At 46.6% G+C, this 25,689-nt stretch overlaps 1 protein-coding gene across 1 annotated transcript in view; it reads left to right on the top strand.

Annotated features, from left to right (window-relative positions):
* PARP12 (poly(ADP-ribose) polymerase family member 12) overlaps window positions 1–22,970 on the top strand; it is a 41,976-nt gene extending 19,006 nt beyond the window's left edge. The window contains exons 6-12 of the mRNA XM_059172015.1: window positions 3,052–3,247; window positions 7,090–7,231; window positions 10,042–10,138; window positions 15,944–16,019; window positions 17,781–17,911; window positions 18,752–18,903; window positions 21,840–22,970. Of these exons, the coding sequence (XP_059027998.1) occupies window positions 3,052–3,247; window positions 7,090–7,231; window positions 10,042–10,138; window positions 15,944–16,019; window positions 17,781–17,911; window positions 18,752–18,903; window positions 21,840–22,165 (1,120 nt within the window). The 3' untranslated portion in view covers window positions 22,166–22,970. The remainder of the gene's footprint in view (window positions 1–3,051; window positions 3,248–7,089; window positions 7,232–10,041; window positions 10,139–15,943; window positions 16,020–17,780; window positions 17,912–18,751; window positions 18,904–21,839) is intronic.
* The last annotated feature ends 2,719 nt before the right edge of the window (window positions 22,971–25,689 follow it).

Here is a 25,689-nt window from a genome sequence, read left to right as displayed (position 1 = left end):
ATCTTTGACTTGCTAACAAATCCCAATTTTATTCCTAGACTGCTAAGAGGGTTTTTTGGTTTTTTTCAAGATTTTATTTATTTGAGGGGCACCTGGGTGACTCAGTTGGTTAAGTGACTGCTTTTAGCTCAGATCATGATCCTGGAGTCCTGGGATTGAGTCCCACATCGGGCTTTCCCTGCTCAGCAGGCAGTCTGCTTCTCCCTCTGACAGTCTCCCCTCTCATGCCCATTCTCTCACTCTCTCAAGTAAATAAATAAAATCTTTAAGAAAAAGATTTTATTTATTTGAGAGAGAGAGAGAGAGTGTGTGTGTGTGTGTGTGTACAGGGAAAGGGAGAGGCAGATTCTCAGGACCCTGAGATCATGACCTGAGCCGAAGCATACACTTAATTAACTGAGCCACCCAGACACCTCTAAGAGGTTTTAAAAAATTGTGTATAAAAATGGAATTTTTGAAAATGTCTATGCTACCTAAAGCAATCTACACATTTAATGCAATTCTTATCAAAGTACCATCTATCTTTTTCAAAGAAATGGAACAAATAATTCTAAAATTTATATGGAACCAGAAAAGACCTCGAATAGCCAAAGGGATATTGAAAAAGAAAGCCAGAGTTGGTGGCATCACAATTCCGGACTTCAAGCTCTATTACAAAGCTGTTATCATCAAGACAGCATGGTACTGGCACAAAAACAGACACATAGATCAATGGAACAGAATAGATAGCCCAGAAATAGACCCTCAACTCTATGGTCAACTAATCCTTGACAAAGCAGGAAAGAATGTCCAATGGAAAAAAGATAGCCTCTTCAACAAGTGGTTGGACAGCCACAGGCAGAAAAACGAAATTGGACCATTTCCTTACACCACACACAAAAATAGACTCAAAATGGATGAAAGACCTCAATGTGAGAAAGGAATCCATCAAAATCCTTGAGGAGAACACAGGCAGCAACCTCTTCGACCTCAGCCGCAGCAACATCTTCCTAGGAACATCGCCAAAGGCAAGGGAAGCAAGGGCAAAAATGAACTATTAGGATTTCATCAAGATCAAAAGCTTTTGCACAGCAAAGGAAACAGTTAACAAAATCAAAAGACAACTGACAGAATGGGAGAAGATATTTGCAAATGACATATCAGATAAAGGACTAGTGTCCAAAATCTATAAAGAAGTTAGCAAACTCAACACCCAAAGAACAAATAATCCAATCAAGAAATGGGCAGAGGACATGAACAGACATTTCTGCAAAGAAGACATCCAGATGGCCAACAGACACATGAAAAAGTGCTCCATATCACATGGCATCAGGGAAATACAAATCAAAACCACAATGAGATATCACCTCACACCAGTCAGAATGGCTAAAATCAACAAGTCAGGAAATGACAGATGCTGGCAAGGATCCGGAAAAAAGGGGAACCCTCCTACACTGTTGGTGGGAATGCAAGCTGGTGCAACCACTCTAGGAAACAGCATGGAGGTTCCTCAAAATGTTGAAAATAGAACTGCCCTATGACCCAGCAATTGCACTACTGGGTATTTACCCTAAAGATACAAACGTAGTGATCCAAAGGGGCACGTGCACCCGAATGTTTATAGCAGCATTGTCCACAATAGCCAAACTATGGAAAGAACCTAGATGTCCATCAACAGATGAATGGATAAAGAAGATGTGGTATATATACACAATGGAATACTATGCAGCCATCAAAAGAAATGAAATCTTGCCATTTGCGACAACATGGATGGAACTAGAGCGTATCATGCTTAGTGAAATAAGTCAAGCAGAGAAAGACACCTATCATATGATCTCCCTGATATGAGGAAGTGGTGATGCAACATGGGGGCCTAAGTGGGTAGGAGAAGAATCAATGAAACAAGATGGGATTGGGAGGGATTGGGAGGGAGACAAACCATAAGTGACTCTTAATCTCACAAAACAAACTGAGGGTTGCTGGGGGGAGGGGGTTGGGAGAAGGGGGGGTGGGGTTATGGACATTGGGGAGGGTATGTGCTTTGGTGAGTGCTGTGAAGTGTGTAAACCTGGCGATTCACAGACCTGTACCCCTGGGGATAAAAATATATGTTTATAAAAAATAAAAAATTAAAAAAAAAAAGAAAACAATCATTAAAAAAAATGGAATTTTATTGAGTGCTTTTTCTGTATCAAGAGTCCATACTTTGTTCTCCTGTATTTGTTAATGCAGTTAACGACATTAATTTTCTGATAAGTCCACCATATTTCTAGGCTTAAGTCATAGTTGTGCAGTTCTTTCTCGCTCTCTCTCTGACACACACACACACTGCTGAATTTGGATGGCCAGTACTTAATTTAAGATTTTTGCATCCATGTTTGAGTGAGATTGGTCTATAATTTTTTGATATTATCTTGATCTGGTTTTTATCTTGGGAAATATCTAACCTCATAAAGATGAGATTGGGATGGTTTCTTTTTCTGCTCTCTGAAAACACTCATGTACCGTTAGAATTGCTTTTTCCTGAATAATTGACCATGTGTCTAAAGAATATCGAGGTGTAATGTTTAATTTATGGGAAGATTTTTTTTAAAGATTTTATTTATTTGAAGGGTCAATTTCTACTGCCCAGTTTCTTATAATTGTTAGAGGATCAGTCAGGTTTTCTATTTTTCTTGAGTCAATTTTGGTAAATTTATTATATTTTTCAGGAGTTTGTTCATTTTATTTGTTGTCAAACTAATTGTCATAAAGTTGTTTATAATATCCCTTTTAGTATCTATGGCATCTTTCATTTTTTACCGTCTGTATTTCTAATATTCTCCTTTTTTCTTGATCATTCTTGCAGAGACTAATTTTATTTTCAGAGAATATTAATTTCATTATTATTTTTTTGTATAAGAACCGACTGTCCTCCCCTCTTCCCACTTGGAACTCCCCCCCCCCCCACAGTGTGACACTGTTATATTTAAGTTCACATCTATCAGCTGAGCATCAAGAAGACCACAGGTAGAACCCAAGTGTTCATTTGGCTGGTGGAGAATTCCATTTACCTCTCATGTTCTTTTGCAGGATCCTGTGTGCTGAGTCAGCCAGCAACTTTCACTATGATTGTCTAGACTTTGAGTCCATGATGTTTGGCGCGGCCCCCGCCCGCCGCCTCTCCACGGCCTCCTCGGTTACTAAACCTCCACACTTCATCCTCACCACTGACTGGGTTTGGTACTGGACTGATGAGTTTGGTTCTTGGCAGGAATATGGACAACAAGTAAGTGTCACAGAAAGAGGGCAAGTGTTTTCCCCCAAGCGTCCGTGATGGAGGAGCCGTTCCCAGACACGAACATGAGGGTTGTCCTGGAGAGTCCTTGACAGAGGCAAAGATGTCCATATCCCCCTATGACTCTTGCTTTGGGGGAATTAGGGCAAAACTAGTTAGTTGTTCCTTCGTAGGAGGTTCTGTCTTTGAATGTTTAGGTATCTGTTGGCTTCATGAGAACTGAATGACTATAGATTATAATGAATTGACATTTCTTCATTGGTTTTGTTAAATGGGGTAGAGAGATGCCTCTCTAACTGTCAAACAGGTAACTCCAGAACAAGTGCCTGTGTGTGTAGGAGAGTGTGGGTAGCTGCACAGTATACTTGAAGGCTTTTCAGAGGTGGCCTTCTGCCTGTAGCAGCAACTTCACAGAATGTGGGCAAGTGTAAGAAAGTGGATTCATTTCAGGTATTGATTTGGAATCTGGATCTAATAACTGCTGCTGCCAATTATTTGAAGATGTTCATGGCTGAGTCAGATTGAGTCCCCTGGTCACTTGTAGAGGTACAAGGATAGGAAGGTCACCACATCTATGTGGATCTATATGGATAGCTTTCCAAAATGAATTTTGGGATTATGATCTGATAGACACTTATATTCTTCCAGGTTATAAAAGGCTATATTAAAGCTTGAGTCTCTTGTTCTTACCTGCACCTGGAATGTCTTCTTCTCTGGTAACACTGTAATGAGGGCTGCATGAGCACAGGGAGGTTGGTCTCTCTTGTGCCTCCAGTGTGCCCCTGTGTGGAGAATAGTGCCTATACCTAGCAGGTCCTCAGGGCAGAGACATTGCCTGGCTGAAGGACAGAGTAATTGCTGTCCTCTGGCCTATTGGACATGGTCACAATCATCAGGGGCCTCACTTCAGCCTTCATCTGCTTCCCCTCTGCGTCCTCAAGTGCCAACCTTTCCTTGGTGGCTGTTCTGTCTGCCCTCTTTCCCACCTACTTGCCCCTCTTGAGCATCCTGGGGTTTTTTCCACCTTCCTTGCCATGTAGATTTGCTCAAGGAGGCTCCCCACCATTGCTCTTGGTTCGGTCAGGAGCAGGAGCGGGGAGGCCGTGCCTGGCGTGGAGGAGCAGGAGAGAATGAGGGGCTGGTCATGCTCCCTGAATGGAGCTTACCTGGTAGCATCAGGGGGGACCCTGTGGCAGGTGAGAAACTTAGCTAATGCAACAACCTCTCAGCTTTTGTTTTGTGATTTGTCCCCTTTCTTGGGGAGCTGAGTAGGATGACATTAGACCCTGGTGACACCCTATGCAAAAGTATTTTTCCTTAGGTGACTTTGCAAACTGGATTGTCATGACTTTAGGGAGTAGGGGCCTTTCTCCTCCAAACACCCCCTACTTAGGCTTTTCCCTTATTCTTTTCTATGCGGCTACTTTCTTGCTGTATAGGCGGAGTGTATGACCTCATTCAGGACATGAGAATCTCTGGCAATGACCTGCATTTGGGTATCATTGATATATTGCACAGTGCTGGGGTACAGATGCACGTGTGTGAGCTCAGTGGCTTTTGGTTGTGTGGTCTCATTTGGTACCATCAGCTGGATCCTCTCCTAGGGTGGCCTGTCCATTCTAGCTCTTCTTTTCCCCACACACTCCTGGAGTCCCTGCGTATGTGGATTTCTTGCTTATTTTTCTGCTAATTGACAGTTTAGGACCATTTCCTTTTGATTCAGGGAAACTAGGTTCTCTTCTGCCTGATTTCAGGATGTATAGCCCAATTTCAGGTCCACATTGCCTCCACCCTATATTAATTTCCTGAGGCTACCACAGACTGGGTGGCTTAGAACAACAGTGATGTACTGTCTCACAGCTGGATGCTGGAAATCAAAACCAAGGTGTCAGGGCCATGTTCCTTTGAAACTTGTTAGGAATCATACCTGCTCTTCCTAGCTTTTGGTGGCTTCCCTGGCTTGTGGGTGCCTCAGTCCAGGCTCTGCCTCGTTGTCCTGTGGTCTTCTCCCTGAGTCTGCACATGACCGTTCTCTTATAAGGGCATAGGTTGTGTGTTTTAGGAGCCCATCCTATTCTAGCATGATCTCATCTTAACTAATTACAGGGTAGTAACCCTGTTTCCAAATAAGGTCAAGTTTCGAGGTACTAGGTTTAAGACTTCAGCTTATCTTTTTTGGCAACCAGCGTGTCACAATTCAATTCATAACGTAATCTTGGTTTTAAAGGTATTACTGTTCTTAGCCCACTGAATTTTCCTATGTTGACCTTGACGTCCCTGAGGTGTTGGGCTCCAGGATGCCTTAACCTGACCTGTATCCTCCTTGGATCATTCTCAGCAGGCTTCTCATGTCAATTGACATTTTGCATTTTTTCCCCCTTGCCTGTGATCCTCTTTACCTTGCTATAAAACCTCTACTGTTGCCTCACCCTTTTGTACCTGAACGACGCATCCATCTCTACTTGAAAGGCAAGACCCTCGTTTATTCCCCTACTTGCCAGGATCTGACTTCTGTTCCTGTTACTTGTTCATCTAGTCACTTTTTTTAAAAAAAGATTTTATTTATTTGAGAGAGAATGAGAGAGAGAGAGAGAGAGAGCACAAGAAGGGGAGGGTCAGAGGGAGAAGCAGACTCCCTGCTGAGCAGAAAGCCTAAAGCGGGATTCAACTCCAGGATCATGACCCGAGCCAAAGGCAGTTGCTTAACCAACTGAGCCACCCAGGTGCCCCTCATCTAGTCACTATCCGTGGAGTGCCCGAAGGAGGTGGGACACTGCCAGGCACAGCCCTCACAGTGCTGTTGACACTGCAAATGGTCAAGGGCCCAGGTGCCAAATCTGGTGGCATTTCCAGCCTTGGCCCACTCCCTCCTCAGTCTCCTGGCTGCCTTGCTCTTCCTCTGTCTCCTTCATGGGCTGTTTCTTTCTGCTCCCCTTCATGAATTTTGGGGGGAGGGTCCCCAGGGTTCAGCCCATGCCTGATGTTCTTCTGACATTAGTGGCCACCTTAAGTGATCTCTGCACCTCTGTCTCCAGACCAGATTCCTCTTCAAACTTCAGACGGGCATATCTAGAAACTGGCCCAATGTTTCTGTGGCACCTTTGCATTTGGTTCCAGGCACTGTGCTGTGTGTTTCAGGCACTGTGCTGGTTCCAGGCCTTATTTTAATGATTCTTCCAGCCTGTTGAGGATGGGACGGCACTCTTGTCTCGTGTTAGGGATGTGACTTAAGTTTGTTCCTGTTCCTGTCCTGTTGAGATCACTGAAGTTCAGAGGGGCCAGAATTCAAACTCAGTCCATCCCCAAATCTTAGATGTCCTATAGGTAATTGGAGAGAAGGTGTGGGATCAAAATGGGTAATGCATTTTGACAGAGAGCTTCCGTGGGCTCAGGAAAGAACACAGAGAGGGACTAAGCTCTGAAGGCTGCTGGGTGCAAGAATGGGCAGAGAAGAGGCAGCCATGCTCAGCCCATCCCTCCAAGTGGACCGAAGAATTCAGTGTTGACGTTCACCCTCATTCAAATGGTTGTGTCATCCATTAGGAGTAATTTGAACGCTGCTGTCTTCTGTCGCACAGTCCACTTACCTGCTTAGCAGGACCTGCATTTACTATTTTCCCGGGCAGCTTTTAGGAGGCATTCGTGTTGGCTTCTATGCTGTGTCTCCCTCTCCTGCCACACCCCTGCTCCCTGGCTTCCACTTCCCTGCCTCCCCCATGACACAGATACCCACCGCAGGCATGTCTGCAGTGTGGTGTGGATCGCGCCCAGCAGCTTGCTTCATCATCGTAGCTTTTTGCCTTCATGGAGTATCTGTCTGGCTTTCCCTGTAGGGCTTGGAGCACCCCGTGACCACTGTCAGCAGCAGCGATTTGGAGAAGGCCTACCTGGCGTACTGTGCCCCGGGCTCTGACGCCCAGGCAGCCGTCCTGAAGTTCCAGGCTGGAAAGCACAAATACGAGTTAGACTTCAAAGGTATGTCCTGACCTCTTGCCCTCACCCAGCTGGGTTTGGCCATCTGTTGGCCCGGCCTTTCCCTCCTTGACCCTGGAGAAGTTCCGTGTACACACTGAGGGCCAGGAAAGGAAAGGAGAGGGGGTCCCTGCTCCTGAAGTGCTGTCCACATGGAAGGGGAGTCAGACCTGTGACAGATGGTGGCAGCCCGGGGTGGATGGAGGAACAGCTACCGGGGAGAGGGAGCTGAAGGGAGAGGAACCCGAGGAAGGACGGGAGCCCGAAGTGTGGAGGAACGGGCAGGGGCCGCTTTTGTGCAGTGCTGGTGGTCCTGTAGGCCATGGACGAGGCTCTGGGGTCCCAGGGTTAACCTTGGTCCCTGGCTGGTGTCAGCCATTCTGCTCTGCACTGTGCCCTGTCCTCCCTGGCCTGGCGGCTCCCCATCGTCCTCTCAGCACCTGCGGCTCAGGTGGGCTGCAGACTGAGCACATGCTAGATGTGCACTTTCCTTAAAAGTTACTGGAAGCGGATTGTCCTGCGCCCATAGTGTCCTGACACTGAACTTTAAGTGACTTGTCCTGGCTGCCTTTGCAGACAGACAGAAACAGGCCAAATACCCTTTGGCCAGTTCATGTAGTGACTGATTTTGGAGGATTTTTTTTTTTTCATTTTAGTTTTTTCTGTGGCTTTTCTTAAGACATTTCCTCATGGTTTTATCACCCCAGCTCTGTTTAACTCAGTGTTGCCTTACCTTTTAAATTCTGAGTCCTTCTGAATGTTCAGCACCTTTTGAGGGAATTCACTGGGCCTTCCTTTAAATACAATTTGCTGTTTTTTCTGTTTTATGGACCTTCTACTATGTGGAGGGCAGCAGAGTGTGTGCACTGAATTATCCTAACACCACGCGACCTGCTCGCTGTGGTTTTGTAGTGCTTGTTTTCTTGGTGAGGGTGGAACCGCTGCCCCTCAGTGTGCCCTTGCAGAGATTCTGTGCTCTCTGCAGGGAGAGCGGCTCACCTGCCCTCAGCATCTGCTGGGGTCCAGTAGCCATAGGTCAAGTCTGGTTTCCTGTCCACAGTCTGATAGATACAAATGCATGAAAGGGGCAGCGAGTTACATGAGGATCAAGTCCTTGCAACTAGCACCCATCTGAAGGCCACTGGCAACTGTTTGAAACACTCCTTTTAAGTATCTGGAAAATGTCAGAGCCAGAAATGTCAGATGCGGCCTTTACCATTCTCAGCCTAGGCTGCATCCCCAGGGGACAGAACCGAGAATCAGGGTAAGGGTGGGAAAGAGCACACACATGCGGTTTTCTGTAAACTGCAGGAAAAAGTGTGTTCACGCCACACTGACCCAGTCTCACGTGGATAGGCACAATTCGTTTTGCTGGTGGTGGATCACAGCAGCAACAGAAGTAGTTTGAGGTGAGTTAGGTTCCCGTCTCACAGCGAGATGTTGTGAAAGCAAGTCTCAGACCCAAGTCAGCCAGACATGTTTATGAACAAAATATTATTAGGAAACAAGTGCAATTAAGAAACACACACAACAGGTCAAATGATTGGTTCTGTAGGATTGAGGAAGACTAGTGCTGTCATTTTAGGGACTCTTGTCACAAGCTTTGCTCAAGGCCACTGCCAGTGCCTCCATACCAGAGGGAGAACAGCGATATCTATTAGCTACGATCAGATGGGCAGAATCCCCAAGGTCACGCTTGTTTAGGGACTTAGCCTAGTGTGTTCCTTGTAGGGGTAACAAAGGAAAAAACTCACTTTTTCCCATCCACAGAAGGGTAGGGAGTGGGTCTCAAATATAGTTTATTCTGCATGTCTTGAGTAGTTTTATCAGTGAAAGACCATTTGAGACTTAGGATGATGTCAGTCAAGAGGCCAATAAAAACCCAAGTAAGTGTGCTAATTATTGATGGGAGGTGAGGGGTGGACAACAGTAGGGCTTGTGGTAGCCATGTTTGGTGCCTGGGCTCCTGATTAGAAGGTGGGGGACCCCTGCGAGTTCTGATTTTGATGACCACCTGGGCGACAGCATGAGGGACTTCCACCTCAGTGATGTTATGCTCAAATGCAGTGTATGCTCAAATGCAGTAACATAAGTTACAGACACCTACAAATTAATGTTAAAATGGTTTTTTAAATGAAAAAGAAAAAACTGGTTTTGTATTCTTAAGTGCAGAAAGTAAGATGTGACAGGGTTTTCCTGGTGGCAAGCAACATGTAATCTAGCTCATAGGTGTTTGTGATTTTTCAACTTGAGGATCAGTGTCTCCTCTCATCCCCTCAGGATGGACCTGAGGATCATGGGGGTGGGCGTAGGGCAAGGATTTTGTTTATTAAAGATGGTACAGGTTTAAAAAGGTTGAGAAATACTGCTGTGGAGTCAGTTTAGTCAAATTAAAAAAAGTTATGAGTAAAATTAGTGTATTAACTCTAAATCCCCCTGGCTCAAAATGTGGTAATTTGGTCTCAGGCTGGGCTGAAGCTTTTTTTATATCCAAGTTGGGAAAAATTGCTAAGCAAAATAATGGTTTAAACAAGATTGGAAGGAACAATTTAAAAGTGCTCATGTATAATTGATATGTCAATTACTCATCATTCATGTGTTCATTAAACCCAGTCTCCTAAGGATACCTATTTTCTTTTAGGAATATTTGAAATGTGAAAATTGCCTTGTTTTTTTTTAACAGACTGACTCTAGGCTTTACACATTAGGATTAGTTTTCCAAACCATTTAGTTTGTATTTATAAAACATTGCCATCCTATGTGTGTGTATATATATGCATTTGGTGTTTTTGTTTTTTTTTTTTCTTCTTTAGTGTTTGTTCAGAAAAACCTGGTCTATGGCACAGTCAGAAAGGTTTGCCGGCGACCCAGGTTCGTGTCCCCGCAGGAGGTGAAGGTGAAGCAAGCCTGGTAGGTGGCATGAGAACCAGGGGGCCGTGCTCTGCTGCACGTCCAGGAAGCCTCCCCGGGCTGGCATAACGCAGTAAGAGGGTGTGTTGGCTTGTGTCACTGAATGTGCCAGCGCTCTGTCTCTGAGTGCCCAGGCCCGCCCCCCAAGGCAGGACCTTCGTACTTTCCTTCACTTAATACTATAGTGCTGGTATTAATATCCATGTTCCAGAAAAGGTCTGAGAATTCATGAAACTGGAAAACCAGGATACACTTAGCACATTTCAGAGAGAGAAGTATTAGCATGGATTATAAGATGATAAATAAAATTCAGGTATATAGAAATATGTCAGAGTATTTTTCTAATTGTGTGGTAGACTAATTAACTTTTAGTTAATAAAGCATTAAGGTGCCAAACGAAGTGTAACATGAAATAAAGGGAAAAAAAGACCCAAGACACTGGAAAAGAATTGTATAATTAGATTTTTTTTTAAAAAAAAGATTGATTTATTTGAGAGAGAGTATGTGTGTGTGCACGCGCACGCATGGGTGCACGCAGAGGTGGGGAAGGGCAGAGGGAGAGAATCTCAGGTAGACTCCGCACTGAGCACAGAGCCCAATGTGGGGCTTGATCCCACAACCCTGAGAACATGACCTGAGCTGAAATCAAGAGTAGGACACTTAACCGACTGAGCCACCTAGGCGCATGCCATATAATTAGATATTTTAACTCTAAGTGTGCAAGTGGTGTTCCTGATTCATACGGTATTCTTGTGCAGATTTTTCCAGAAACCAAAAAACTTACTCCTGACTTTAGACTAATTTAGAGAATGGTTAGGGAACAGTAATAATCTCACTTCTCATAATTTCTGTCTGTCTCCATCTTCAAGTGATTGTATATTTTGCTTTTTAACTTGGAAGGGATCTTTATAGTGGCTCTTAGGGTTTTTCTGTTTGTTTTTGGAGTCCGATTTTGTTATTGGTAGTGAGCTGTGGACTTGGCTTCTGACAAAGTACGTGGCTCTTTGTTCTCCAGTCGCATCATGTGCGAATGCCAGCTTCGGTGCCATTACCTGTGGCAGTGTGACTGCTGGTATCTGTGTGCCAGGGGCTGGGAAAGGCTTGGGGCCACAGTGTCATCTTTTGGGTAGAGGATTTGTGATTCACAATTACAGGCTGCTTATTGTGCTCTGCAAGCCGGTTAGGCTTGAAGCTGGCTCATCAGTTTGTATTTTTCAGTTGAATAGTTGAATCATAGATCTGAGTGTTTGAAGATGTCGAAGTGATAGAAAAATAATGGAATTATATACCGATAAGAAAATTATGTGTTTCATGGTTTTATGTACTTGCATATCATGGGATACCAAAAACCTGAAAATGGCTGCAGCCGCTGGTCTCTTAGCGGCCGCTTAGTCTCTTCTTCCTCGGGGCGGGATCCCTTTTGAGTTCCAGAAGCCACTAGGGGCCTTCTAAGCATTTAGGAGCAGGAGAGGGCCCTCCTGCAGCTGATGGGGCATATTTAAGAGCTTGGCTCAACCCAGACCCCCACTGAACCAGTAGTTTTAGGCTGGGTGCAGATGTCCTGGGATTAGAGCTGGGAGAAGGGTTCTTTCTCTCTAATCCACATGGCCACCTGCAGGAGGACAGTGGCTGGATGGCAGCAGGTACCACAGCACCTGGTACATGGGGTGTGGCACAGCCCAAGCTGGGACTTCAGCCAGTGTTGTCCTCAGCCAGCTGCGCCTTCCTTTAACCAGAGAAACCGGGCTCATTTCTGTTTCATGGTGAACCAAATAGTTTTTCTCTGCTGGCTCTTCTGGGGTCTTGCAGATGGACCTCAGTAGTTGTATTTGTGGACCATGGTCATTTAAAGAAGAGTTTGATACAAACTAGAGAGAAAAGGTATTATCAGTCCAAGAAAAGGGTATACTCAGTAGTCAGTGTCTTCCTGTTGTCTCCAGCGTTTCCACAATGAGTCGCCATTTGCATACATTTCTGATTTATCTTTATTATCTTTCTTTCTGCGAAAATGAGCAAATGCGTATAGAGAAAAGTATTTTCTGATTTCACTTTTCTTGCACCAAACTAGAGGCAGCATTCTGTATGTACTGCTCTGTACCTTTTCTTTTCCCTTTCAGGACACTGAAGTCTTCTGAAATCTGTCTGTCTGCGTGGCTCTCCATCACCTGTGCATACCCTAATTTATTTAATCTGTCTCCTTTGGAGGGAAGTTTTGCATTGTTTCAGATCTTTTGTTGTTACAAGGGTAACACTACGGTGGATGATATGGTGTACGTGAGGTTTCATGTTCAGGAAGGTTAATGTTCTGGAAGATAAATGCAAATTCCTCTTAATGGGGTTGAACCATTATACACTTGGCCTCAAGGTGCTTGAGGTACTGCCTTGGCCTTGGCAACCAGTGAGTCATCAAGCTCTTGGACTTTTGCTGTTTTCATGTGTGGCAAAGGGTGTTTCAGTGTATTTTAATTTGCGTTCTCTTATGAGTGAAGTTTAAAGTTTTTTTGCTAAATCTACCAGCCATTTGCCTTTCTTTTTCTGTGGGGAGTTTGTCTTTTTGTTCAATTTTTTGTCAGCCTTTTGGTGTTTTTTTTTTTTATACGTTAAGAACCTTTTATCTACTGGGGAGATCAGCACTCAGTTTCTTATACAAATCACAAACCTTTTCTCTTGATTTCTTAGTTGCCAGCTTTGTTTATAAAGTATTGTACCCGGGCAGAAATGTTTATTTTTTAGTAAAATGGATCCATCTCTCCTGTGTATTGCTTCTGGATTTAGAGTTTAGTTAACTGTGGCCGCTTCTACTTCTGGAAGTTATTTTTTATTTTTCCCCTAATCAAAGCCTACCTTAGATACAGTTTGGAAAAATCTTTCACCTTTCTGAGACTGGATGTTTTTTGTTATCACTGTAATGTGGTCTTTAGAGGGCCACAGACACCACACATCAGAAATAAAAGCGATCATTTTGGTCAGATTCAGACTAAGATATGCCTGATTCAGGCAGGATCTTCCTAGTGCATAACCTGAGAGTCACACAGTGTCCACGCAGTGAAGCCTGTGGCTCTTCCTGTGAACCCAAGTGACGGCTGCCAGCTGTTGGAACTCTAGTAAGCAAGTCTGCTCCCGCCTCTCTAGCCAGCTGGGACTCCTAGAGTGGGTTGCTTTCAGAAACAACTTCTCTGTTTACACGAATGACAGGGTCACAGAATATGATCTCCGCATTCCAGAGTTTTAATACCAGAGTTTGATGTGAAGTTTGAAATGGCATTTACACATTGGCTCTTTGGGTTTAGTTCCTTACTGTCCTTATATCCTGCATAAAAATGTTTTATTCATGTGATTGAGTCCCTATTTTTTCTTTTCTTGCCGCCTTATGGATATTTTTGGTCATTTCATTTTTTCCCCTCCTATTAGTTTGGAAGTTATGTACTATATTACTTTATTTTTATTTTTTTTAAAGATTTTATTTATTTATTTGACAGACAAAGATCATAAGTAGGTAGAGTGGCAGGCAGAGAGAGAGAGAGAGGAGGAAGCAGGCTCCCTGCTGAGCTGAGAGCGGACGTGGGGCTCCATCCCAGGACTCTGGGATCATGACCTGAGCCAAAGGCAGAGGCTTTATAACCCACTGAGCCACCCAGGCGCCCCTACTTAATTTTTTTAAAGGCCACACTAGAAATTATAACGTGTTCTTAGGTATGAGTTGGTCAGTATCTTTGTCTTCCTATCAACTAATGTAAGAGCTTTCAAATACCTTATTCCATTAATTTCCTCTCTTGTTTTTTAACTTCATGAGTATTGTTACTTTATACAATGAATGTTTCATTAGATTTACTCATGTTTTACTGCTTTGTCTTTTCAAATTTTCTTAGATGAAGATCTGTTGGAAAATTGTATTTTTGTTTGCCTAACTACATCTTCATTTTTTTTTTAAGATTTTATTTATTTATTTGATAGAGAGAAATCACAAGTAGATGGAGAGGCAGGCAGAGAGAGAGAGAGAGAAGCAGGCTCCCTGCCGAGCAGAGAGCCCGATGCAGGACTCGATCCCAGGACCCCGAGATCATGACCTGAGCCGAAGGCAGTGGCTTAACCCACTGAGCCAGTCTTGAAAGATATTTTTATTGGCTCTAGCGTTTTAGGGTGTGGTTATTTTCTCCTGGAACATGGAAGAGTTCATTCCACTGTCACCTGGTTTCCATTGCTACTGTTGGAAAATTGGTTGTTGGTCTAAGCAGAGCCCCTTTTCCAGACTCATTCTTGTCTTCCTCTGACTGCTTTTCAGATTGTGTTGGTCTTGCTGTTCTGTGCTCTCACCCTGGTGTGGCAGGGCGTGTGCTCTTATTTATCCTTTTGGAGATTCTTGGGGCTTTTTAGACCTCTCCTTTGTTCTCCTTAAAATAGCCTTCAGCCTTTCCTCTCCTCTCTTTTCAGAGCTTTGGTTAGCTTCTGACCAGATCCAGGCCTTCTCTCTCTCCTCCTGGTCCCAGCTTCTCCTCCGTATCTCTCATCTCGGCATGCTGGATAACCACCGTTCCTTTTTTGTTCAACTTACTCCCTCTCCTCAGGCGGTCTCCCTTGCTCACAAGGTTGTCCTTGGAACTTCGCCTAGCAAGGAGTGTCTTTCACTTCCAGAAGTTCTTTTTCGTTCTTTTTAAAACCCTCCACATCTTTTTATAGTTCAGTTCCTTGCATATATTTTTAAAGTTTTTCTTTTATTTCTTTAAACACAGAAAAGATAATTGTTCTGTTATAATCTTATAATCTTGCCTCATAATTTCAGCATCTTCAGTCTCCACGGTCTGTTTCTGGCTAATTTTTGCTTATGGGACCTTGGTTAGTTATTTTAAACTGTGCTGTTTTCCTAGGAGAGTTATTTGTGGGAGTTCTTTGAGGCTTAGGATGAAGGTACACATCTCATGCCAGTGGAAACAGAAGGTAGATCTATTGTAGAAAGAACAGATCATTCTGAAATGGAATCAGAAGGATTTGCTATTACAGTGACATAGTTCCTGTTCCTAGACCTGTTGGGTCACATGTCTTTTAGAACTCAGTCTTTGTTTATTTTTATTTTTTGGAAAGATGATAAGGTGCTTATGTTATATGAAACCTGTAATTAAACATGCTAATATTGCAGCTGTATGAAATAAGCTTAGTCCCTTTAAATAGGATATTTACAGACCACAAATAGCCTCCTAGCAGTTGTAGTCAACTTCCTACTGTCAGAGGAGGATTTTTTTTTTTTTTTTTTTTTTTTTTAATTTGAGAGAGAGCGTGAGCACGAGTATTGGGCAGCAGGGGGAAAGCAGACTCCCTACTGAGTGTGGAGCCTGACACGGGGCTCTGTCTCCCTGAACTGAAATCAAGGGGGATGCTCAACCGACAGCCAGCCAGGCAGTCCTGCTAAATGAGTTGTGACATACATTTTCTGTTTTTTAAAAAGTGTTTTTGTATGCCAGTTACACCTCATTGAGGCCTCTTGAAAAGAGAGCTCTTTGAATTTTTAAATTGTGGATGAAAGTTTGTATGTGCTCCTTTGATCAGTTATTCTCTGCCTTCCATGCAAGCGTTGAGATACAGGTGAGAAATGGATCCCTTGTGCCCGAGATTTTGGGGTTTGGCCGCGTGGGCAAAGATAGATGTGCTCCCATGTCATGGATAGTATGCTTAGGGGCTTCCCCATCTCTACCTGCTCTTACCAAATGGTATGCTGAGACCCCAGACCGCTGGTACTGTGAGTGGCAGCCACCAGTAGTAGCTCTGCCTAAGACTAAACAAAATCTCAGTGTTTTTGTTTACATTTTGTAGCAGTGTCAAGTTTCAAGGCCCAAAGAGCATCCCAGACCATTGGGACCCCTCGGCCCTGCCAGACCCTGGCTTTAAGGTATGGGACTCACACTGCCTCGGGCCACGGAGGAGGGTATTCTTAGACACAGTGAGTGAGCAGACTCCACCACTAAGGGAGCCGTCCGGCGAGGCTGGGGCAGGAGGCAGGAGCTGTGTGTGGGTTTAGGTTCGGGTCTTAAGGGTTTTAAGGCTGGATGACCACCAGGAAGATGGTTGGGGCCCCAAGGGAAAAGGCTGTATTGTGGATGAAGGATGATGACCTGGAAATTTCTCAAAGGGCAGAAATAAGAGCTTAACCGCTGTTTAGCCAATAAGTATTAGTTTTACCAAGCAAGAAAAGAAAAAGCCAGGGGAGGATTTGAGTGTGATGAGGGACATGTCGAGGGGAGTTGCTATAGGAAGGCGCCAGATACCAGAAGACAGGGACACCAGTTCACATGGCTCATGTCAGGCCTTCCAGCTGACGAGAGCTACACTGAGTTCTATGGAGTACTCAGGCCATTGTCCACTACCGCCTTGTGTACATGAGGTCCTCTGACGCTGGCATCCTGCTGAGCACTGTGCTGACGGCTCTGTGTCTGTCTTCCCTGGGAGGACTCCTCTTATCGAGTTGTACACAGACCCCAGTATGCACACAGACCCCAGCAGCCCAGACACATGTGCGAAGGGCTAGGCGAGCTTGAGTGGTAGTACTCAGCGTCACAGGGCCAGGTGACCAGATGAAGGGGAATAGGGAAGGTTTCACTGGGTCCGTACCTAAGTGATGGCTGATGGTTGTACAGACAGAAGTAGGGGAAGAACATACAGGTCGATGGAGACTGCATAGGGAAGGAGCCCAGGGCAGGGTGGAGGGCATGCATAGCCCCTGGGGAGCAGGAGGGAGGTCAGGCAGGTTTGGTTGTATGGTTGAGCTGTAGGCCATGACAGGTATGGGAGCCCTTGACAGTCTGGTCTGGGGGGGAGGGGCAGGCTGGTTCCCTACTTGGGGGAGAGGAGTTTGTGTCCTCCCATGGGATGGAAGCAAGGAAACCAGTCACAACTTCAGTTGCAGGAGATGCATGGACATTCAGACTGCACTCACCGTAGGGGAAGGCCATGGTACAGAGTGATCGCCCAGGGATCCCTTAACAGGCTGTCATCGAGCCAAGCCTCAAGGAGCAGGAACAGGGCAGCGGGTTAGTTGCAGGCTGAAAGTGCAGGAATTGTCACTGCAGACATCAGCTGCCCTCGGTCAGGGCCCCTCCTGGCCCCTAGGGGGTGCTGTTTCCCAGAGCAGGGCGCTAAGGGAGAGGTGGGCTCTGCTGGGAGGAGGCAGTAGCTAGGCACCATCCCTGCAAATCTCCTCATGCTCCTGCGTTGATGTGTATTGTCTGCTGGCCTGACATCTTCCCCGGCACTTGTGGTGAGGAGGGCTTCTGCCATACACACCTTCTTTAATGGGGTCTGCCCCGCTCAGCCAAACGTGCACATTCCATGCGTATTAACACCAGCTCTGGTCGTGTAGACTCTGTAGTCTGTGTGGGTACAGAGGAGGAGCGGGGATGTCCTGGGGACACCGAAAGTGGTGCCGACGTATCACATGCCCGTCCTTCAGCAGGGTTCCACAGTGAACAGAAGGGAAGTGACCACAAACCGCAAATAGCCCACAGCTGGAGAGACTACACCTCTGGCCAAGGGAGAGTAGTGATCCCTGTCTGGGCTTGCTTGCAGTTCTAGCATTTTATAAGCAGCCTTGGGAAGGCACTGATCTATATACACTTCGAGGATAACGGAGAAAAAAAATGTTTGCTCCCTGCAGAAGATTACCCTCAGTTCTTCATCAGACGAGTATCAAAAGGTCTGGAGCCTATTCAACCGTACGCTGCCTTTTTACTTTGTCCAGAAGATTGAGCGAGTCCAGAATTTGGCCCTTTGGGAAGTCTACCAGTGGTACGTGAAGGGCCCACTCTTGCTGGGCTGCTGACCATCCCCTCTAGTATATACACGGGAGGCTAGCTGCTTGTCAGACATGTCCTGGGTTTCAGGGACAATCTGAGATGGCAGCCACTGCTTTCCCAGTGCTGGGGGCATCAGGGACTGTGTCCCTGCTTTTCTCCCCATCTCTCCATCTTTATAGCTTAGTGCTGGCACATCCCTCGAGCTGAGGGGATTCAAGCTGCCCTAGTGACAACCAGCACTTGTGCTGGTGACTTCTGCCTCCCTGGCGGAAGATCAGCGGGACCGGTCCGTGTAAGCCACCCACGCGCAGAGGGAGATAGAGCTGTGTCCTGACAGCCAGGGAGCCACGCCTCATTTTTGTGCTTGAGGACTGGCATGTTCTTGGGTGCTCAGTGGCTTGTCCTTGTAGGGAGGAGATCTGCAGCAGGTTACCATGGCGGGCCTGGGGTCCTGCTGACCTGTCCCCAGAAGAGGGGGTTGGAGCAGTGTCATCTGTACTCTGGGACTAGTGATGAAATCGGGGTAACAGGGGGAGAGGGACGGCCCCCCACTGACCAGCATCCTCCAGCTCCCCAGCTTCCCTAGCTAAGCTCTGGAGGAAGCAAGGTAGTGGGGAAGAAGTGGGTCTGGTCTGCTTCAGGAGTTCAAGAAGCTGAAGAGGCCTTAAGCTGTGGAGGCAAAGGCTTCCCGTGGGCTTTGCACCCAGGTTGTGCTGTTCACCCTGGTCTCATGGGCCTGGACTCATGATGCTTCTAATAAAATGTGTTTTCTTGGGTCAAGTGGCCTGCATTTGGCAGCAAGCACCCTCTGCCTCCTGTCTCATGATTCTAGGCAAAAAGGCCAGATGCAGAAGAGAAATGGAGGGAAGGTGGTCGATGAGCGGCAGCTCTTCCACGGCACCAGTGCGAATTTCGTTGATGCCATCTGCCAGCAGAACTTCGACTGGCGGGTCTGTGGTCTTCATGGTACTTCCTATGGCAAGGGTAAGGGCAAAAGTGGCCCCACCGGCAGAACCTGGCTTTCCTCCCAGGGCCTGGGAAACCCTTTTATTTATTTATTTATTTATTGTATTTAAAAAAAAAAATTTTTTATAAACATATAATGTATTATTAGTCCCAGGGGTACAGGTCTGTGAATCACCAGGTTTACACACTTCACAGCACATACCCTCCCCAATGTCCGTAACCCCACCACCCTCTCCCAACCCCCCACCCCGGCAACCCTCAGTTTGGTTTGTAAGATTAAGAGTCTCTTATGGTTTGTCTCCCTCCCGATCCCATCTTGTTTCATTTATTCTTTTCCTACCCCCCAAACCCCCTACGTTGCATCTCCACTTCCTCATATCAGGGAGATCATATGATAGTTGTCTTTCTCCGATTGACTTATTTTGCTAAACCTAATACCCACTAGTTCCATCCATGTCGTTGCAAATGGCAAGATTTCATTTCTTTTGATGGCTGCATAGTAGTCCACTGTGTGTGTGTGTGTGTGTGTGTGTGTGTGTGTGTGTACACGACATCTTCTTTATCCATTCATTTGTTGATGGACATCTAGGTTCTTTCCATAGTTTGGCTATCGTGGACATTGCTGCTATAAACATTCAGGTGCACATGCCCCTTAGGATCACTATGTTTGTATCTTTAGGGTAAATACCCAGTAGTGCAATTGCTGGGTCCTAGGGTAGCTCTATTTTCAACTTTTTGAGGAACCTACATGCTGTTTTCCAGAGTGGTTGCACCAGCTTGCATTCCCACCAACAGTGTAGGAGGGTTCCCCTTTCTCCACATCCTCGCCAGCATCTGTCATTTCCTGACTTGTTCATTTAAGCCATTCTGACTGGTGTGAGGTGGTATTTTATTGTGGTTTTGATTTGTTTTTCCCTAATGCTGAGTGATGTGGAGCATTTTTTCATGTGTCTGTTGGCCATCTGGATGTCTTCTTTGCAGAAATCTCTATTCATGTCCTCTGCCCATTTCTTGATTGAATTATTTGTTTTTTGGGTGTTGAGTTTGCTAAGCTCTTTAGGTTTTGGACACTAGCCCTTTATCTGATATGTCGTTTGCAAATATCTTCTCCCATTCTGTCAGTTGTCTTTTGGTTTTGTTAACTGTTTTCTTTGCTGTGCAAAAGCTTTTGATCTTGATGAAGTCCCAATAGTTCACTTTTGCCCTTGCTTCCTTGCCTTTGGCGATGTTCCCAGGAAGAAGTTGCTGCGGCTGAGGTCGAAGAGGTTGCTGCCTGTGTTCTCCTCAAGGATTTTGATGGATTCCTTTCTCACACTTAGGTCTTTCATCCATTTGGAGTCTATTTTTGTGTGTGGTGTAAGGAAGTGGTCCAGTTTCATTTTTCTGCATGTGGCTGTCCAATTTTCCCAGCACCATTTGTTGAAGAGGCTGTCTTTTTTCCATTGGATATTCTTTCCTGCTTTGTCAAATATTAGTTGACCATAGAGTTGAGGGTCTATTTCTGGGCTCTCTATTCTGTTCCATCGATCCTATGTGTCTGTTTTTTGCCAATACCATGCTGTTTTGATGATGACAGTTTTGTAATAGAGCTTGAAGTTTGGAATTGTGATGCCACCAACTTTGGCTTTCTTTTTCAATATTCCTTTGGCTATTCGAGGTCTTTTCTGCTTCCATGTACATTTTGGATTATTTGTTCCATTTCTTTGAAAAAAAGGATGGGATTTTGATAGGGATTGCATTAAATGTGTAGATTGCTTTAGGTAGCATAGACATTTTCACAGTATTTGTTCTTGGGAAACCCTTTTAAAGCAAATTAATAGAGGGCATGGGGGACCAGTGTGAGTTGATGAGCGGGGTCAAACTCAGTGAGTTATGGACCCCTGGCCCTCTGGGGGAGGGTGCCCAGCTGTTGGCACCCTTACCCTGTCCTCTGTGTGCAGCCAGGAGCCTCGCCCAAGGTTCTAGCAGGAGCACCCCTGCTCAGGCTGGGCTTTGTGTGGCTGTGGGGATGGTGAGCATGCGTGGGGGGAGGGGAGCAGGTACCTTCCCAGCCCCGAGTCCGGCCTGACTGTGCCTGCGTGATCCCTGGAATGGGAATCTGAACGCTTCAAATAGGGGGGTGTACGTGTCATCCCAGCTGGAATGAGAGTTAGCTGTTTCTCTGTGTTATTTTCAAGCTTTATTTGGAAATAATTTTAAACTCACAGGGAAGCCTCAAGAATAGTATTTTAAAACCCCCTACATAAATTTTACCTAGATTCATCAGCTTTAACCTTTTTCCACATTGGCTTTATTTCTTTAGACCCACTTGCAAGTGGCATATGTCATGCCCTTTCCCCCTTGAGTGCCTCCTAAGAACAAGGATGTTCTTTGCTGTAACCATGACACGGTTGCTAAGTTGAAAGTCTCATATGATGTGATGCTGTAGTCCGCAGCCCTCTTTGGACTCTGTCACTTGTCCATCAATCAGCCTTAATCAGGTTTAGTTGTGGGCACAGGATGGATGGAAGCCGGTGGTGGGTCCTATTTCCAAATGTGTATGTGGCAGCCTTCAGTGCAGGTCCCATTCGACGAGCTTCAGAATTCTCTTTGCAGGGCTGCCAGTGGCTACGGTTGTCCCTGTATGGGATCTTGCTCCCTTTCCACACCAACCCTATGAGGCTGGCGTGATAGCTGCATTTTAGAGCTGAGGGAGCTGAGGTTTGGGGGCTAAGTAATGATGTGCCCAGGGGAACCTTTAGGATTTGAGGGACCGAGTCAGAACTTGAGTTTTCTGTCTCAGAGTTTGGTGAGACTCCTGATGCCCTTCACGAAGGAAGAGGCTAGAGAAATGTGAGAAGAGGGAGGCAGGGGTGTCGCCTGGCTGACAGGACCCCCCCCAAGCATCCTCTTCCAGGCTGCGGGCTGCCTCCCGCCGCCCTCCACCCCAGCTGAACCCGTGTGTGTCCTTGCAGGGAGCTACTTTGCCCGGGATGCAGCGTACTCCCACCACTACAGCAAATCTGACACCAAGTTGCACACGATGTTCCTGGCCCGGGTGCTGGTGGGGGAGTTCATCCGAGGCAATGCCTCCTTCGTCCGTCCCCCAGCCAAGGAGGGCCTTGGCAATGTATTCTACGACAGCTGCGTGAACAGCATGTCCGACCCGTCCATCTTCGTGGTCTTCGAGAAGCACCAGGTCTACCCGGAGTACGTGATTCAGTATACCGGCTCCACCAAGCCCACGACGGGTGCCTCCGCCCTCTTCTCCTTGGCGTCTTTCTTTGGTGGCCGGCAATGAGCCCGCGAGGATGTTTTTAATGCCTTTCAGGTGTGGCTTCCTTGGAGTAGCTATTTGGGAAGGTTTTTTTTTTTTTTTTTTTTTTTTTTAAACAAAAACTTTTAATGAACTGTTCATTTAATGTTGACTTCCTGATGAAGTTATATTCTTAATCTCTCACTGATAACGGTTTTCAGTTTTAAGCCACTTTTGGGGTCATTAGTAGATCATTAGTAGACTAACCAGAAGTGACTATAGGTGGGCCCGTTACTGCCTTTTACTAGTCTGTTAAAGTTTTATTATTTACACTCTCTGTTGACTGTGGCCGATGGGCACCAGACACAGAGTTTCTAGATACTATTTTATGGATTGATTTTAAATTTAAGTTTCTGCAGTGAGTCATTGGGTTTTTCAGGGTCTCAGTGGCATCTTGTTTAATTTTTTGTCAAAATGATGCAGTAGCCATCAGTGCAGGAGGCCGTCACTGTCTGTTGCTCTGGTTCTAATCCAGGCACCTCTCCTTCCGGGCTTCTGGCCTTGGAGTTGGCCCATCCGTCATGGTGTTAGAGCAAGTGGCTACTGTGTGGCATCACTGGGGCCCCGTCAGCTTCCCTTTGTCCTGGTGGGGTCTGTATCACTCAGTGGAAGGTGACAGGGATGAGTGGCCGCCCCCAAGGACCCCCGGGGCTCTACCCACGAAGGCCCATTCCCACATCTGAGCACACTGGACACCCTCCGAATGTGGGTTTTCTGTTCCTGTGAGATTTGAATACCTGAGCTGCAAATGTCACAGTGGAGCATGGAAATAAAAGAATATTTATCTGAAGTGGGCAGCGACCAAAGCTCATTCTTCAGCGTCTATTTATCTAGCACCTGCTGTATACAGGCACTTTTCTGGGTGTTGGGGTAGAACAGCCCCCAGTACTGGTCTTGGGGGCTGTGTGTGGATTTACGCTAAAGATGATGAACCTGAAGGTTCAGGACCTCTCACTCGCTGGGGCTCCTTCCACAATCCTAAGAGGAGCCCTAACTACATGGCCCCATGGTCCTACATCTCCGTTCAATTTACAGAAGTTATATATTCGTATTTTTTTTCTTTCCCCCAACCGCTGTGAACTTCAAGTTCTGCGAAACCCAGACTGACTCCTGAGCAGAGTGTGTCGTGGATGTGGAGGGCTGGGTGCGTTCTGCCTCACACACAGCAGTTGATGGGAGTCCCTGATGGGCACCGGCTGGCTCTCAGGGAGGAGGGATGGGCAGGGCAGCTCCGTGTCATGATGTGGCCATCCCTGTTGGTCTCTGAGTTCAGTCCTCGGTAATGGGCTCCTCCTCTCCCCCTACACCTTTCCTGCCCATCCCCCACCATCCTAATATAGTGTGTCCACTCTGCCTGCTGCCTCTGCTTCTGTCACTCTGTCCTCGAGTGCTCAGATCCAAGGCTGTTGAATTTTTCCATCTTTGGAACAGGGGTAGGCAGTACCTTGGAACCTTACACAGGTCAAAGCAGAGAAGAACTGAATTCTTTGGCCAGAAAAATGCAGCAACAGCAGTACTATGTTCCCCACCTGCCAGGCTAATCAACGGGTTTACATGGTATGATTTTTTCAGAGCCCCCAAAATATTTCCTCCATACCCTGCCTGATCCTGAAATCTTACTCATTGCTTTTCGACTGAGTCCAGGTCCTACTCCAGTGTAGGTGGAGGGCCAGAGGGGGTCAGGGAGAAACATGAAGTCAGGTACTTGCCAGCCAAGTCTTAAATATGAGTGACCCCATGCTCATTAACCATCTCGCTGCTGGGAGCTGAGCGGTGGGCAACAGGGATGGTCCACTGGGAAGTGTGGGTGGGATGGATGGCTGGAGAAACCTGGTGTGGGCGGTGGTCACATGCTCCAGAAAAGGCAGTTGAGCTATGAAGACTGCAGGGGCCCTGGATTTGCTCTCCTTTCAGAAAGCAACCTTGGACCTGAAATTTGAGAGAGGGACAGGGTCCGTGTAACCTGTTTACGGGGGGGGGGGGGGGGAGGGGGGGCGTGGCTAGGCACTGTGGTGGGAAGAAGTCAAAATAACGATAGCCCTTGGTGCGAAGAGGCGGTGGGACCCAGGGCAAGGGTGTGTGACTGACTTGTCACGAGGACTTGGTTAGGATTCAGCTAAAGGGTCCTATAGAGGGCCCAGTCTGTGCCAGCTCCTGCCCCGAGGTAGCTGGTGTTGCACACGGTGGTGGGATTTCAGGGGAGCTCGGGATTGTGGGTTGAAACAGTCGAAGGGCTGAGTCCAGCAATTCTAGAATATGAGGAGGCCTCACTGCTGTGTCTGAAGATGAGAAGCACCTGGACAGAGAAGTTGAGGGAAGCCAGTGGAGCTGATGGGCTGGGGGCGCCACACACGGACTGTGCTCTGAGGAGGGAGTCAGGTGCTCAGCTGGGCTCTTCTGCAGGATGACGCTGTGTGGTGGCCATAAAGGGTTAGGGGCTGGGAGACGGGCAGGCTGGTCAGGAAGGACAGATGGGTCACCAGGAAGTGGAACATGTGGCCATACATGGCCAGACATCTTGAAGGAGCTGGGGCCCAGAGAGGAGGAGTGGTGAGGGCAAGGGTGCAGAGAGTGCTACGTGAGGGGCTGGCTGGGCAGCTCCTAGGGCTGGGACCACGCTGGGGGAAGAGGTTGGCTTCCTGCCTCTGGGGAAGCCTGAAAGTGAGAAGAGGGCTCTCCAAGGAAGGACTTTGGGGGAAGCATGGGGTCTCCTGGGCTGGAGTAGGAGAGGACCCAATGACAGAGGCAGGATCCACAGCCACGGATACATGGAAACCTCTTGTGCCAGTTCTGAAACAGCCTACATGTGGGCCAGCGTCTGGGTAGCCACGCTCACGGACTCCTGCTTGGAATGCTACCTACAGGATACTCAGCCCCTTCTCGCTGCTCAGATGGTGCACAGGGGAGGGGGCTTTGATCTAGGTCAGCAGCCCTGTGTTACAGATGAGTACATGGAGGCACAGGGATGTGGGAAGACCAGCAGCCACGACCACATGTGGCTGACGGCAGATGTGGGATTCAACTTGAGAGCTCCTTGTTGGATTTCAAATTCTTAGCAACATGATAGTTTTAATAAATTCACTTCTGTGTTTTGATTCTTGGATCAAAAGGAAGAGAAGGTCCAATGCCTATGTTTCCATCTCTCTCACTCTTCTGTGCATTAAAACCTTATCAAGTTAGTATTATCCTACCTAGGAAAAATCAAAACATAAGAAAGCTTTTGAGCCACTGTTAAAGCTGGGCTTCTGATAAATCTCGTTTTTTTAAGTCAAATGCCCCAAGTGCACCAGAAGCTGGAGGCCCAGGAGCTGGTGCTGTAAAGGCAGCTCACCCAGTGTCCCCAAGTCCTCTGTCGTACAGATCCCTCCCATCCTGAGGCCAGGACTTCCTTCAAAACCCTGAGTTCTCAGTCAGTCATTCTGCCAAAATTACATTTTTGCTTCGTTGTCAGCAATCCTGGATGGAGAGAGGCGGGTCAGTGGTTCATACATCGTCAGCAAAGTCAAAAC

Source organism: Mustela lutreola, chromosome 4 (assembly GCF_030435805.1).
Source record: "Mustela lutreola isolate mMusLut2 chromosome 4, mMusLut2.pri, whole genome shotgun sequence".
Classification (NCBI taxonomy): Eukaryota; Metazoa; Chordata; class Mammalia; order Carnivora; family Mustelidae; genus Mustela; species Mustela lutreola.
The sequence above is the reverse complement of the archived record's forward strand: the minus strand, read 5'-3'. Positions and strand labels throughout refer to the sequence as shown.